Source organism: Armigeres subalbatus, chromosome 2 (assembly GCF_024139115.2).
Source record: "Armigeres subalbatus isolate Guangzhou_Male chromosome 2, GZ_Asu_2, whole genome shotgun sequence".
Taxonomy (NCBI): Eukaryota; Metazoa; Arthropoda; class Insecta; order Diptera; family Culicidae; genus Armigeres; species Armigeres subalbatus.
Window position 1 is genome coordinate 294,101,534 of NC_085140.1, and position 13,106 is coordinate 294,114,639.

Genomic DNA, 13,106 nt, shown 5'->3' on the forward strand with positions numbered 1-13,106 from the left:
TGATTGTAAACTAAATTCACATGTCCTACTTTGCTCAATTCCATGCAATTTGATCAGGAACCGTATTTTCGCCAAGGAATTGTTGGCATCACTTCGCCGCCAACATATACAGGGGATGCCCAAAATAACAGGAATAGGAAAATTCATGGTTTGTTCATATAACCGACCGTGGCCATCGGATATCGGAGATATTCCGGTTTTTTCGAAGCTAGGTTCAGAACCGTAACTTTGTGGTAGGTATGATTAAGAAAAGTTGTGGTTAAAAACAGATCAATATTAGTAACCACAAATTGCTAGTTGCAACCATATATTGGAATTTGAAATCGGACCAGGATCAAGTGAGATTTGGCCATTTGTTTAGATTCGGTTTTGATCGATAGTTTTAAAATGAGTTAGGCCTCAAGTTCATTTGAATCAAGCTTTTTGGCAGATCTTCCATTATGATAGACGGATCCTGGAGGCGCTGGGGTGCCAAAACAAGTTCTAAGACGACTCTTCTTAATGGTTCTCCACAGAATAAATATAAACCTGAGTGTCTTTGTCCAACGGTGAAGTGCGATATAGAGTCGTTAGTTACGCAGTAAAAGGTAAAATCACAGCAAACGACAGTCCGTGGATTGTCGAACAAACTGGACAAAATGTTTTTTGTCCACGATGTGGTAATGACACTGCGCAGTTCAAATCGGATCGGAAGGGGAACGCAGGAATTGCTCGATTCTACCACCTAAGAACAAACAAGTTCCCAGTAGAAGGGATTACACCGTCTATCACGAGCAGTAAGTGCATCGTCGGTTGTGCCACCAAACGTGGGTTCCCATACTGCCCACGATTTCATAGTTGACGTATCAACCATTCGAAATTTCAGCAAATTTGACTTATTGCGCCTTTACTAGGGTTATTTATTTCGTATCGGTACACCTGGAGATCACCACTGCAGACAGAATCACAAACCGACCACGTTCTGATTCATGGACGGCACTTCTCCGACATTATCGACGGCAAGACATATCGTGTCGCTAACATCGACTCTGACCACTCTGGTGATGGTTAAACTGCGCCCAAAACTAGAGTTTCCATCCCGGGACTTAGGAAAATTCGGGATTTCCCGATTCCCGGGATATTATTTTTGAAATCCCGAAAATCCCGGGATACCCGGGACAAAAAATACTGTTTCACTTCCGGTTTGCCAACAGTGTAGTTTTTCTTCTTACAAAAGTTATTTATTTTGAACATAGCGGGCTTGGTAGCCATATGGCTACTGCTTCTGCCTCATACGCAGGAGGTCGTGGGTTCAATCCCAGGTCCGCTCCATTCTCCTACTTTGTATCTTTCTCTATATTTCTCATGTTCTAGCAATCGCTAGAACTGGAAATGGACTTCCATACCGTTGCCATCTCAATTCCTATACCTTCAACAGGAATATTCTAACAGTAATCTGCTAGAATTGGAAATGAACTATAAAGCGCGTTTCCAAACATCCAATTAGAAATTCCATCAGTTGCTTTCTCCTATCTATCACATTGGCAGCTCGTTAACCAAGACGGACCTCTGCCTCTTGAACCTAACCCAAAAATTCCAACAAATTCCGCATGAACTCGTGGCAAGTGCAGAGGTATATTCGGCTTGCAGTGGGCGAGTGATTGCATCATCATTTCCTCCCCCTTCCCTACATTGACTTGCATTCTGACGTGGCAGGCGCCAGTATGACCTAACAAATGAGATCACCAGTACTTGTACATTGAAGATGTGAGCTAGTCCCAAGAAAACATATGTTGGTTCCGTGTGCAAGAACAGCTGATCTAGTCATAATGGAGTAGCAACTACGAGCAGTCAATCAAGCTCTAGCTCAAAAGTTATTTATTTTGAACGCGAAACCCAACTTAGGTGATAAGCTCTTATAATACTTTTATACCTCCCATCAGACATGATTTTTTTTCCAAGTTCGTTTATTTGGTAGGCTCAGGCATGTATACGGAGCCAAGGTTCTTTTGTGATGCACAATCGATATTATCTTATTATTAAATTAGTAAGAGAGGAACAGACATGAAAATATCGGAGATAGGTCATAGAACGTCGGGGGGTCCCGTAGCGTAGTTGGCTACACGTTCGCCTTATAAGCGAATGGTCATGGGTTCGATTCCCAGCCCCTCCACCAAACCCTCGTCAGTCGCCGGATCCGCATGCCATACGATGGCGTTTTGGGGAACGCGCCTTACCGTCGCGGCTGCCTGATGACGACTGACAACTTGTTCTTCTCGGAGGCATTCCTCCAACGTTACCCGGATTAAATGGCAACCAAACAATGCAACGATCATTGGATAGACGACATGGACAAACGGACACAATGGACTCACGACAAGATGAACTGGCAACGACAACAATAACGAATAATGGATATCTAAAAATAGATTCTGTGTGGATTCTGTACAGCAGAATACCATAGTAGCGGTCAAGAACACAGAGTGCCTAACCAAATAAATATATGAATAAAAAAGGTCATAGAACACCTTCACAAAAAACATTAGATTCCCCTATACCACTCAATGGAGGGCTACTGACTGATACTATTTCCAGCAGCTACAGCTCTCTATTAATTAAACGACAAGTATCTACAGTACAAGATCAGCTACGTCTATTTGGCGCCTGCTTCCTACCCATCTCCCGTCTACAGCGAGGTTGTGTACACTAGCTGAAATTCGCCTTGCTGATCTCCTCGCGCCACTTAACATTAAGCCTCCAAAACAATTCTTGATCCAATTCATGTCCTTCCAATCGACATTCGTACAACAAACTTTCCAGCACATGCGCAAGTACAAGTAGTCCGACCCCGAAGCTCCACCTATTTTTTTTTTGGTTTTTGCTGCTGACCAGCTCCTGACCAAAGCATCGGTTGGACTTCTACTACCCAACTAGAAAGCTACCGAAAGTTCGAACCTCCCACTAAATTCTGTACGGCGCTACCTATGACTTTCGCAGCCAATGCATGATCCCACAATGCCACGAGACTTATGCGCCCGATCCATGGATCCCGGATTGTGATTACGTTTCTGTAGATAATCCATCGACACTATGTTTAAGATCCGAAATCTTCCTGGACCATAATCTGTTCCAGCACACTCAGTTTTTATTTCTGCAGCTCGGCAAAAATCCGCACAGCCGTGCGCCTGCAAAATAAATAACTGATATTCCGGCAAAAATAGCGTTTGTTAGCTGATTTTCGGCAAATTATTTGCTGATTATCAGCAATTTTGACAGAAATCTCGGCAAAAAACATGTTTACTGGGGCACGGCTGAGATCCCGGTAAAAGAAATTAAGTGTGAGGTTGTTAATCGATAAATTATCGTCGTTAATTTAACGCCTACTTCGATAACGATAACGGTTGTACGATGATGTTTCGTTGACGATAAAGCGAGTGTTGATTTAACGTTATCGTTATCGAGTACTCGTTGATTTATCGATAATTATCGATTCTACTATCTTCCATCTTTTGTCACTAGGGTATTGAATGCAATCCCAGCAACTGTCTAAACCCAATGCATATTCAAAACAATGCAAACAGTCAAGCCGACTTCAACCGCCAGCGAACCCTTCTTCTCGGACTCGGCGATCATATATTCCAAAAGGGTGCTCTACCTTCCGAGAAAAAAATGAATATTATTTGCTTCTTGAAGTCGTTTTTTTTTCGAAAGGATCGAGATACGCGTAGTATCTCGAGGCAGCGCTGCCGGAAGAGGGTGAGCTCGATGGGGCCCCTCTTGAAGACTACTGGAATACAGTTAAAGCAGCCATTAACGACGCAGCGGAGAACAACGTCGGGTATATGGGACGAAGTCGACGGAACGATTGGTTCGACGAAGAGTGCAGACAGATTCTGGAGGAGAAGGACGCACCTGGAACGTTATAGACGGAAGCGGAGACAGCAGACCCGCCTTTTTCAGGAGAGGAAACGCCGCCTGGAAGAAGCCGAGTGCGAGGAGATGGAACAGCTGTGCCGTTCTCAAGAAACACGCAAGTTCTATCAGAAGCTCAACGCATCCCGCAAAGGCTTCGTGCCGCGAGCCGAAATGTACCGGGATAAGGATGGAAGCATCTTGACGGACGAACGTGTGGTGATCGAAAGGTGGAAGCAGCACTACGAGGAACATTTGAATGGCGCTGAGAGTACAGGTAGTGAAAGTCAAGGCAGCGGAGGAGATGACTACGTCAGTTCAGCGGACGATGAAAGCCAACCAGCCCCCATCTTGAGGGAAGTTAAGGATACCATACAACAGCTAAAGACCAATAAAGCAGCTTTTAAGGATGGTATCGGAGCTGAGCTCATCATGATGGGCCCGGAAGAGCTAGCCTGCACAAATTGATAGTCAGAATCTGGGAAATTGAACAGCTACCGGAGATGAGTGGAAGGAAGGGTTTATATGTCCCATCTACAAGAAAGGCGACAAGCTGGAGTGTGAACTTTCGAGCGATCACCATCCTTAATGCCGCCTACAAAGTGATGTCCCAGATCATCTTCCGTCATCTGTCACCATTAGTGAATTAGTTCGTGGGAAGTTATCAAGCCGGCTTCGTTGACAGCCGCTCGACAACGGACCAGATCTTTACTGTACGGCAAATCCTTCAAAAATGCCGTGAATACCAGGTTCCAACGCACCATATGTTCGTTGATTTCAAGGCGGCATACGACAGTATAGACCGCGTAGAGCTATGGAAAATTATGGACGAGAACAGCTTCCCTGTGAAGCTTACCAGACTGATCAAAGCAACGGTGGATGGTGTGCAAAACCGTGTGAAGATTTCGGGCGAACACCCCAGTTCGTTCGAATCGCGCCGGGGACTAAGACAAGGTGATGGACTTTCGTGCCTGTTGTTCAACATTGCCTTCTAGCGTGTCATGCGGAGAGCCGGGGTACGATTTTCAACAGATCCAGTCAATTTATTTGTTTCGCGGATGACATGGACATTATCGGCCGGACATTTGCAAAGGTGGCAGAATTATACACCCGCCTGAAACGTAAAGCAACAAAAGTTGGACTGGTGGTGAATGCGTCAAAGACAAAGTACATGCTTGTGGGCGGAACCGAGCGCGACAGGGCCCACCTGGGAAGCAGTGTTACGATAGATGGGGATACCTTCGAGGTGGTCGAGGAATTCGTCTACCTCGGATCCTTGCTAGCGGCTAATAACAATGTTAGTAGTGAAATACGAAGGCGCATCATCTGTGGAAGTCGAACCTACTACGGGCTCCAGAAGAAACTGCGGTCAAAAAATATTCGCCACCACACCAAATGTGTCATATACAAGACGCTAATAAGATCGGTAGTCCTCTACGGACATGAAACATGGACAATGCTCGAGGAGGACTTGCAAGTACTCGGAGTATTCGAGAGAAGGGTGCTTAGGATTATTTTTCGGCGTTGTGCAAGAAGACGGTGTGTGGCGAAAAATGAACCACGAGGTTATCCAACTCTACGGCGAACCCAGTATACAGAAGGTAGCTAAAGCCGGAAGGGTACGATAGGCAGGGCATGTTGCAAGAATGTCGGACAGCAACCCTGCAGAGATGGTGTTCGCTTCCGATCCGGCAGGTACGAGACGGCGTGGAGCGCAGCGAGAGAGATGGGTAGACCAGATGTAAAACGACTTGGCGAGCGTGGGGCTTATTCGAGGATAGAGAAATGCGGCCTCGAACCGTGTATTGTAGCGTCAAATTGTTGATTCAGTGTTATCTGTTTAGATCAGGGTTTGCGGAATCGCTCTCAATAGATAACGAACAACGATAAAAGAGAGGCAAAAACTGTTCAGAATCATAACAAGCCATGATAACAAATTTATCAAACTTGTATACAAGTGCGAAAAAACAGAATCGGATAGGCAGCCCGCACAGAAAAATAATGATTCTCGCTTTGTTTTCGCTCCTTTCGTGTTGGTTGGTGTACAGCTGTGTAGAACAAGTTGAAATGCATCATCAGAGCCAGTGCTCCCCGCATTTGGAGCTTTCTAAAAGAAATTTATCATGGGGTATAACATCCCGAATCAGTTCTCTATCATGACAGCTTGCGAAAAAAAAATTCTCGCGGTATGCTACATATCGTATACGTATACAGAGATGATAAGTGAAAGACTCGCTCTTTCTCTTTAGAATTCAATCCCTGGTTTAACCTGAAAAAATAGTTAAGGATTTCAAAAAGCCTAAACAAGAAATTCGAGATACGAGATGAGCCTGCCCAGGGCCGAAAGTCTCGTTAACAATAACAATAATAAAAGTTCGAGCGACCAACCAGTCGTCAATCAAATTCAAAGAAATAAAAATCTTTAAAAATTAACGATTTTTCTTGATGGAAGTTTATGCAGTTTCGGATGGTTAAAATGTCAGGAAATGTATCTAAAATTTTTCAAAAAGGTTCAATAAGCAGGGCCTGCTATTAGCCTTGTAAATATATTTAGATTCTCAATCATAAACTGTGACACAAAATCCCTTCAATCAATCGCTGTTGTAAATCTAATAAGAACACCGATATTCGTATCGAATTGGGAGTCACTAAGAAGTTGCGAACAGATTTTCAGCCAAAAAGTACTAAGTGGTATTTTTTTTAAATCCGTCATTTCATATCTGTTACGAATAAAGCATCTTCCGACGGATAAAACTCTTAAGCTCTTAACGAAACCTGGTCAATAGTTTCAAAATAGTTGAAAATAGTGACTTTTTCCGAGAAAAAGTGACTTTAGTGACTTGAGGTCGAAAAAAGAGACTTTTTAGTGACTGACCCGAAAAAAGTGACCCTCTACCAGGCCTGTCATTATAACACAACGCTGCCTCTACTTTACTCCTCTGCTCCAGAGGATGTTATGTTTGCAACATTTAACGACCATGTTTGACATTTGACGAATTTCCCGCGTAAAGAAAAACATTCCCAGAAGAAAACTCACCTTGCTTAGCTTCTCCCCCTCGTGATGCGGCAGCATCTGCCGGAGACTCTGGAAGCCGGCGTTTATGCTCTGCATGCGTCGTCGTTCGTTGCTGTTGGCAATCTCCCGGCGCATCCGTTTCTCGTCCTTGTCCATCACGATGCCGCGGACGGCCGAATTGCTGCTACCGTCACCACCGCCGCCGCCGCCGCCACCGCCACCCCCTCCGTCCTCGGAGGTGACCTGGCAGTATCTGTATCGTCGCGGGAAGAGAACAAACAAGACCGAAATTAGCGATGGAATCTAGGTTAGGATCTTGAGACGGTATCGGTTTTCTTCTAGTCTAGATAGTGCGCTAAATTTAATGCCGAACAACCGAGTCTGAGTTGTACGACGCGGTACGGATGTGTTGCTGTGCCGCCATCGTTCGGTATTGTCACAAACGGGTGTCCCCCCTCGTTGCCTGGCACTGCGACGCTCGTAGGCATTTGCTAAGCGAGAGCAAAGTCGAAAATAGCTTTCCCTATACTCGATAATCTGTGTCACGCTGTTATGCTTTCGAATTTTCCGAAATGCGACGCCGGTGTGCTTAGGATTGGGATTTGTTCTTCTTCAAAACGTTTACTATGCTTCTATTGTGTGTGAGAGAGACTAAGAATTGTGTCTTAAATTGAGTATTTGCTGCATATAAGTAGTTACAGTTAATACGTTAGCCTGCTACAAAGCCAAAGTGTTACATTCAATAGAATTACGAAACAATAAGAGCTGAATTTGCAATCAATCAGCTTCCAAAAAAAAATCTAATTTAATTCAATTGACTTCAACCCTAAGCTTTTCACGCTTCTGTAAACAACTCAGCACAAGACCGAAACCGTAGAAAGTTTCGGCATTCCCCCGTCGGCTATTTCGGAGCACATCCTCCCAAAAATAGCTGCACAAAACAATCGAAAGCAGAGAACGGCAAAAAGTAAGGCAAAAACGAAGCCCGCGACGACGGCCAAACAAATGCACTTTGCTGAGGTCTTCACAGCATGCCTCTGCCTATCGATTCATCACTGGCGGCTCAAGCACTTCATAGTCGAGAAAAATCCGCCGACATTCCTGTAGCTGTTCTATGGCAGCGTCAGACTGAACACCTTCACTATGGGAAACTCGTTGCGTATTTCGACGTGAACTGTAGACTTTTTGTTGTTTTGGCCTTGACGTCTCTTAAATTTGTTACAAAACAACATAAAAAAATACTATGTTCTTTACTTCGATATTTCTCCCAATGCAGATGGTTTGCTCAGTTCCTACTCTTAACTTTCTATATCTCAATAGTTTCCTGATTAAGCTTTACATAACCATGTCAAATTTAAACAAACCTAATAGTATGTTCAATTAAATTTCTGGATATGTTGTTGAACTTTCATAACTTCCTCCAGTAAGGCTTTTGTTTTGATAGCGAATTTGTTTTGCATCGCAATTTCCACTTCTGTCCAATCGAAATATCCTACAGTGACGGGCACCAAAACGATTGCTGTCGGAATGTGTCCGATTCGTGTAGCATCCAAAACGGACGCGAGATTTGTGCGGGAGAAAGAGACCGTGTGTTTGCTAGGCCGGCAACAACAGCCGAAAAGGAATTTCAACAATTTCACGCACTTTTATTTAAAAGCCGTCGCCACCAACCAACAACGGCAGCAACGCACGTACAAATACCAACGTCATCGGAAAACGCAGGTTGTTTTTGTGCGTTGCCGTCGTCTCTTTAAAAGCAGCGGAAAAAGTCGGTAAATGTTGCGTGTTTCTTGTTTTGCTCCGGTGGTACTTTTTATGCCGCCGCACCAGGCTGGGCCCGATGACGACGCCAAAAACGACAACAACGCACGAACCGGGCTACCAACCATTTCACTATCTAAGCGCGAATTGGGCCTACCCGAAATACAGAAAAAAAACGGGTTTTGATTCATCGGAAAAGATAAATAAAGTACTTGGAGTTGGAGCATTCTATTGATGCAAAATTTTGTGGGGCTGGCGCTGGGGCCACCGTCAGCTGGAAAGGTTGACTCATCGGAGGCAACCCCGCGCGCACACAGAAGGACGGTTCAATGGAGTGGGTTTGGCATTATGAATAGCAACCGACAGCAGCAGCAGCACTATGATGAATGTCAAATTATGACCGGGCAGACATTAGGTGAGTGGATCGTGGGAAAAATATCACACGAGAAGGTTGGAATTCGGTTATTTGGGACATGACTCACTGGCGGGAGGGAGCTACTAGTAGCTAGATTCAAATCATCGAGTCCACGACAAGTGTTTGCATTGAAAGCGAGAGCTTGTTTTCGGGTGAAATTGATTACAGCGTTTTAAGTACCGCACGATCGTAACACTACTACCACCGGAATCGTACGAATATCTCAATGATGAAGTTATGTTAATGTTTCCCATGTCAACCAACTACAATTGCGATAACCGAAATTATAAAATGTTCACATAGCTTTTAATCTTTTTCCTGTGAATATTGAACCCATTTTTCCTGTTCATACCCACGTTAAGATAACCCTTGTCCAACTGATTCATCCATTAAAACATATGCGCGAAATCAAAACTGGTCAGCTTGCCCGTATCATTTCGCCAGCATGTCCCCGCCATATGCATATTGCATATGCACTCGGTTATCGTAATGGCAAATGAGCTGACATTGAGAAATCATGTCACCACGCCGCTCCGGCTCTATGTATATCCCACTAGAGCGGCTGTTATTAATATCCAGTCACAGTCACAGTGTGCAATCAGGTCCAACCTGCGGCTGTCCAATTCCCTCGAAGGACACGGCCAACAGCGGGGCGATGCGCGACCAATCTGCAGCAGCGGCAGCCGCCGTGCCGTGTCCCTAACCGATAAGCGCGGTACCTTGTGGAGTACTCGCACGATATCTACCCAGCCCACCCGTATGTCCGGTGAGTCCATCCTAGGAGGGTACCCGGCCCTTCGCTGAATTTATACGGATTTCATTTATTTTTTTCCTCGATCCATTTAATTTTATGCTACCTTTGCAAGGGAGACGACGGCCCAAGTGTCCGGCGAACGTTGCGTTGTCCGTTCGAAAGCCGCCGCCGAAAGATGTTGTCGTCCTCGATTTGAACGAGCTGCTTATAACTTATAACATTGACGCGGCCGCCTGTGTAGGTGAAGACGGGGCCACTTAACGTATTTTTAAGGCAACTTAAAACGGAACTTACGGAACTTGAGTTTTGAAACATTTTTTTTTCGAATTTGACCGAGATTTTTTTTTCGAATTTCGTAGAGAAATTCTTTAGAATCCGAGTAGAATTCTTTCCAATTTCCGAAAAAAAAGTTCCATTCCAAAGTGAAGGGAAATTCATCCGAATTTTCGAGATTCTTCCGGATCTCCGAAGGGATATTCTTCCGAATTTCCGAAGGGATATTCGTCCGATTGTGATTCCAAATTCTAAAAGGGGAATTCTTCCGAATATCCGAAAAGAAAGTTCTTCCACATTCCAGAAGGGGAATTTCCGAATTTCCGAAAAATGTTTTTTTCTGAGTTTCTGGAGGGAAATTCTTCCGAATATCCGAAAGGAAGTTCTTCAATTTTCGAAAGGAAATTCTTCCCCATTTCCGAAAGAAAACTCGTCAGAATCTCTGAACTTCTAACGAATTCTCAAAAGGGAAACTCGTTCAAACTTTAATCCAATGGGAAATCCGAATTCTTACGAAATACCAAAGAATATTCTTCCGAACTTCCGAAGGAAAAATCTTCCGAACTTCTGAAGGGAAATTCGTTCCAGTTTTCGAAGGGAAATACTTCTCAATTTCCGAAAAAAAAAACACCTTCTAAATTCCCAAGGGAAATTAATCCGAATTATTGAAATGAAATTATTTCGAATTTCCGGAAAGAAATTCTTCCGGTATTCCAGAAGAAAACTCTTCCAAATTTCCGGAGGGAAATTATTTCTGAAGGGTAAATATCTCGAATTTCCTGAAAAAAAATTCTTCCAATATTCCAGAAGGAAATTCTCCCAAATTAATCGGAAATTTCGAAGGGAAATTATTTCTGAAGAGTACATATCTCGAAATCCGGGATAGAAATTCTTCCGATATTCCAGAGGGAAGGATTATTCGCAATTGCCGGAGGGAAATTCTTCCCGAAAAAATCCTTTCGAATTTCTGAAAGGAAGTTCTTCCAAATTACAGAAGGCATTTTTTCCGAATTTCCGAAAGAAAATTGTTCCGAATTTCCGAAGAGAAATTCTTCAAAATTTCCGATGGGAAATTCATCCAAGTTTCCGATGGAAAAATCTTCTGAATTTCCGAAGGAAAATTTTTCTGAAATTCTGAAGGTAAAATATTCCGAATTTTCGAAATGAAAGGAAGGGATATTTTTCCGAATTTACGGGAAAATCTTCTGAATATTCAAAGAAATTTTTGTTTGAATCAATAATGTTTACGAATTGTCGAAGCGAAATTCTTTTGAATTTTCCAATGGCAATTCTTCCAAATTTTCGAAGAGAAATTCTTTTCAATTTTTGAAGACAATTTCTTCCGAATTTCCGGAGAAATTTTTCAAAATTTCTAATGGAAAAATCTTTTAAATTTCTAAAGGATACCGTCAACTGGGGGGAAGATGATCATTTTTAAGACAAAACATGCAATAACAATGTTTGTTTACATTTTAAATCGAAACAAATATTTTCAAAACATGTACTGCTATACATTGCAATAATCAACAACTTTAGTTTTCTGAAATGTGTTCGCATTTATTAAAATAAATTAAATTATCACACATTTTTTGAGTAATCTGGTTTGGGGTGAAGTTGATCAAGACAGCTCTACTAAAATCATTATGACCTAGTAGTCAAAATACACTAGGTTATTTGTATGAATGTTGAATTTACTACGTAAAGAAGTCTACGAAGTCAATATTTGAAACGAAAATATCGTCATTTATGACTATCTCTCTCTTTCTTCCACAAAATACATATTCATGATTATAATCGAAAAACTCGGATTTCTACCTAGCGGTAACATTACTTGAACGGAGAATATTGTTGACTACCGTTTCATAAAAAAATTTGGCACTTTTGACTGACACATCAAATGATCATCTTCACCTCAATGATCATCTTCCCCCCAGTTGACGGTACTCTCCAAGATTTACGAAGCGAAATTCTTCCGAATTTCCGAAAGGAATTTTTATCAAAATTGTTAAAATAATTTAATATTTTCCGAAGGGAAATCCTTCTGAATTTTCAGAGGAAATTTATTCCCAATTAACGAAAGGAAATTGAACCGGAAAGAATTTTTTTCCGAATTTCCGAAGGAAAATTCTATCATTTTTTTTAATGGACAGGTAGGAAAATTTTCCCGAATTTTCGAAGGAAATTTTTTTTCGAATGATCGAAAGGAAATTTATTTTTATATTCATGACGAGTTTCCAAATCTTTTGCATTTTCGATGGGAAAATCTTTCGAATTTTTGAAGGGAAGTTCTTCGAATTTCCGAAGTGAAATGTTTCCGAATTAATGAAATGATTTTTTTTACAAATTTCTAAAGGAAAATTAGGGTAACCGCATTTTTATAACCAATAATAGAGGTAGTGGGGTTCTAATGAGATTTATCATAATTATACACTACGATGGTTTTAGTTAATGCTTCGTGCTTTAAATTTCCATTTAAATGCAACTTATCCTAAGATTTCGCTTGAAAAACTATTAAAAAAATTAACTTCCTTAATAAAACCTATAGTAGTGCAACTGTACCAATAGTGGCAAGTATCATTAGAAATCAATGGATAGCACCACTATGGGAACCTAAATTCATTTTTAACGCCACTAAAGGAACAGTGTATCCATTAGTGTTGCAACTAATATTTGGTAGTTGGTGGTGTTAAATTACATCAATCTCATTTTTGTTAGCAAATATAGGTTTCGTTTTTCATCTCACTGAACATATTTTCATCTAATCGCAAAACAAAAAAAATACTGCACCAATCTCGTCGCTTCTTTTTGCTAACACGGCGAAGAAAAAACACAAAAATAAGAAACAAACCAAATTTCTTGTCATTATTTTGTTTTTGATGGGATGGAAATATGAGCTATGAGATGAAGTGAAGAACCATTCTCTTATTAGTTTATCTTTTGGCTAAGATACTAAATTTGTAAATTTCCCATTTTTATCAATTTAAAAAAAAAATATT

At 41.9% G+C, this 13,106-nt stretch overlaps 1 protein-coding gene across 11 annotated transcripts in view; it reads right to left on the bottom strand.

Annotated features, from left to right (window-relative positions):
* The window catches only part of LOC134212425 (uncharacterized), a 478,371-nt gene that overhangs the window by 332,783 nt on the left and 132,482 nt on the right, over positions 1-13,106 (bottom strand). For all 11 annotated transcript variants that reach the window (XM_062690261.1, XM_062690271.1, XM_062690270.1 and 8 more), the window contains exon 3: positions 6,929-7,160. In XM_062690261.1, coding sequence (XP_062546245.1) covers positions 6,929-7,160 — 232 coding nt within the window. The remainder of the gene's footprint in view (positions 1-6,928; positions 7,161-13,106) is intronic.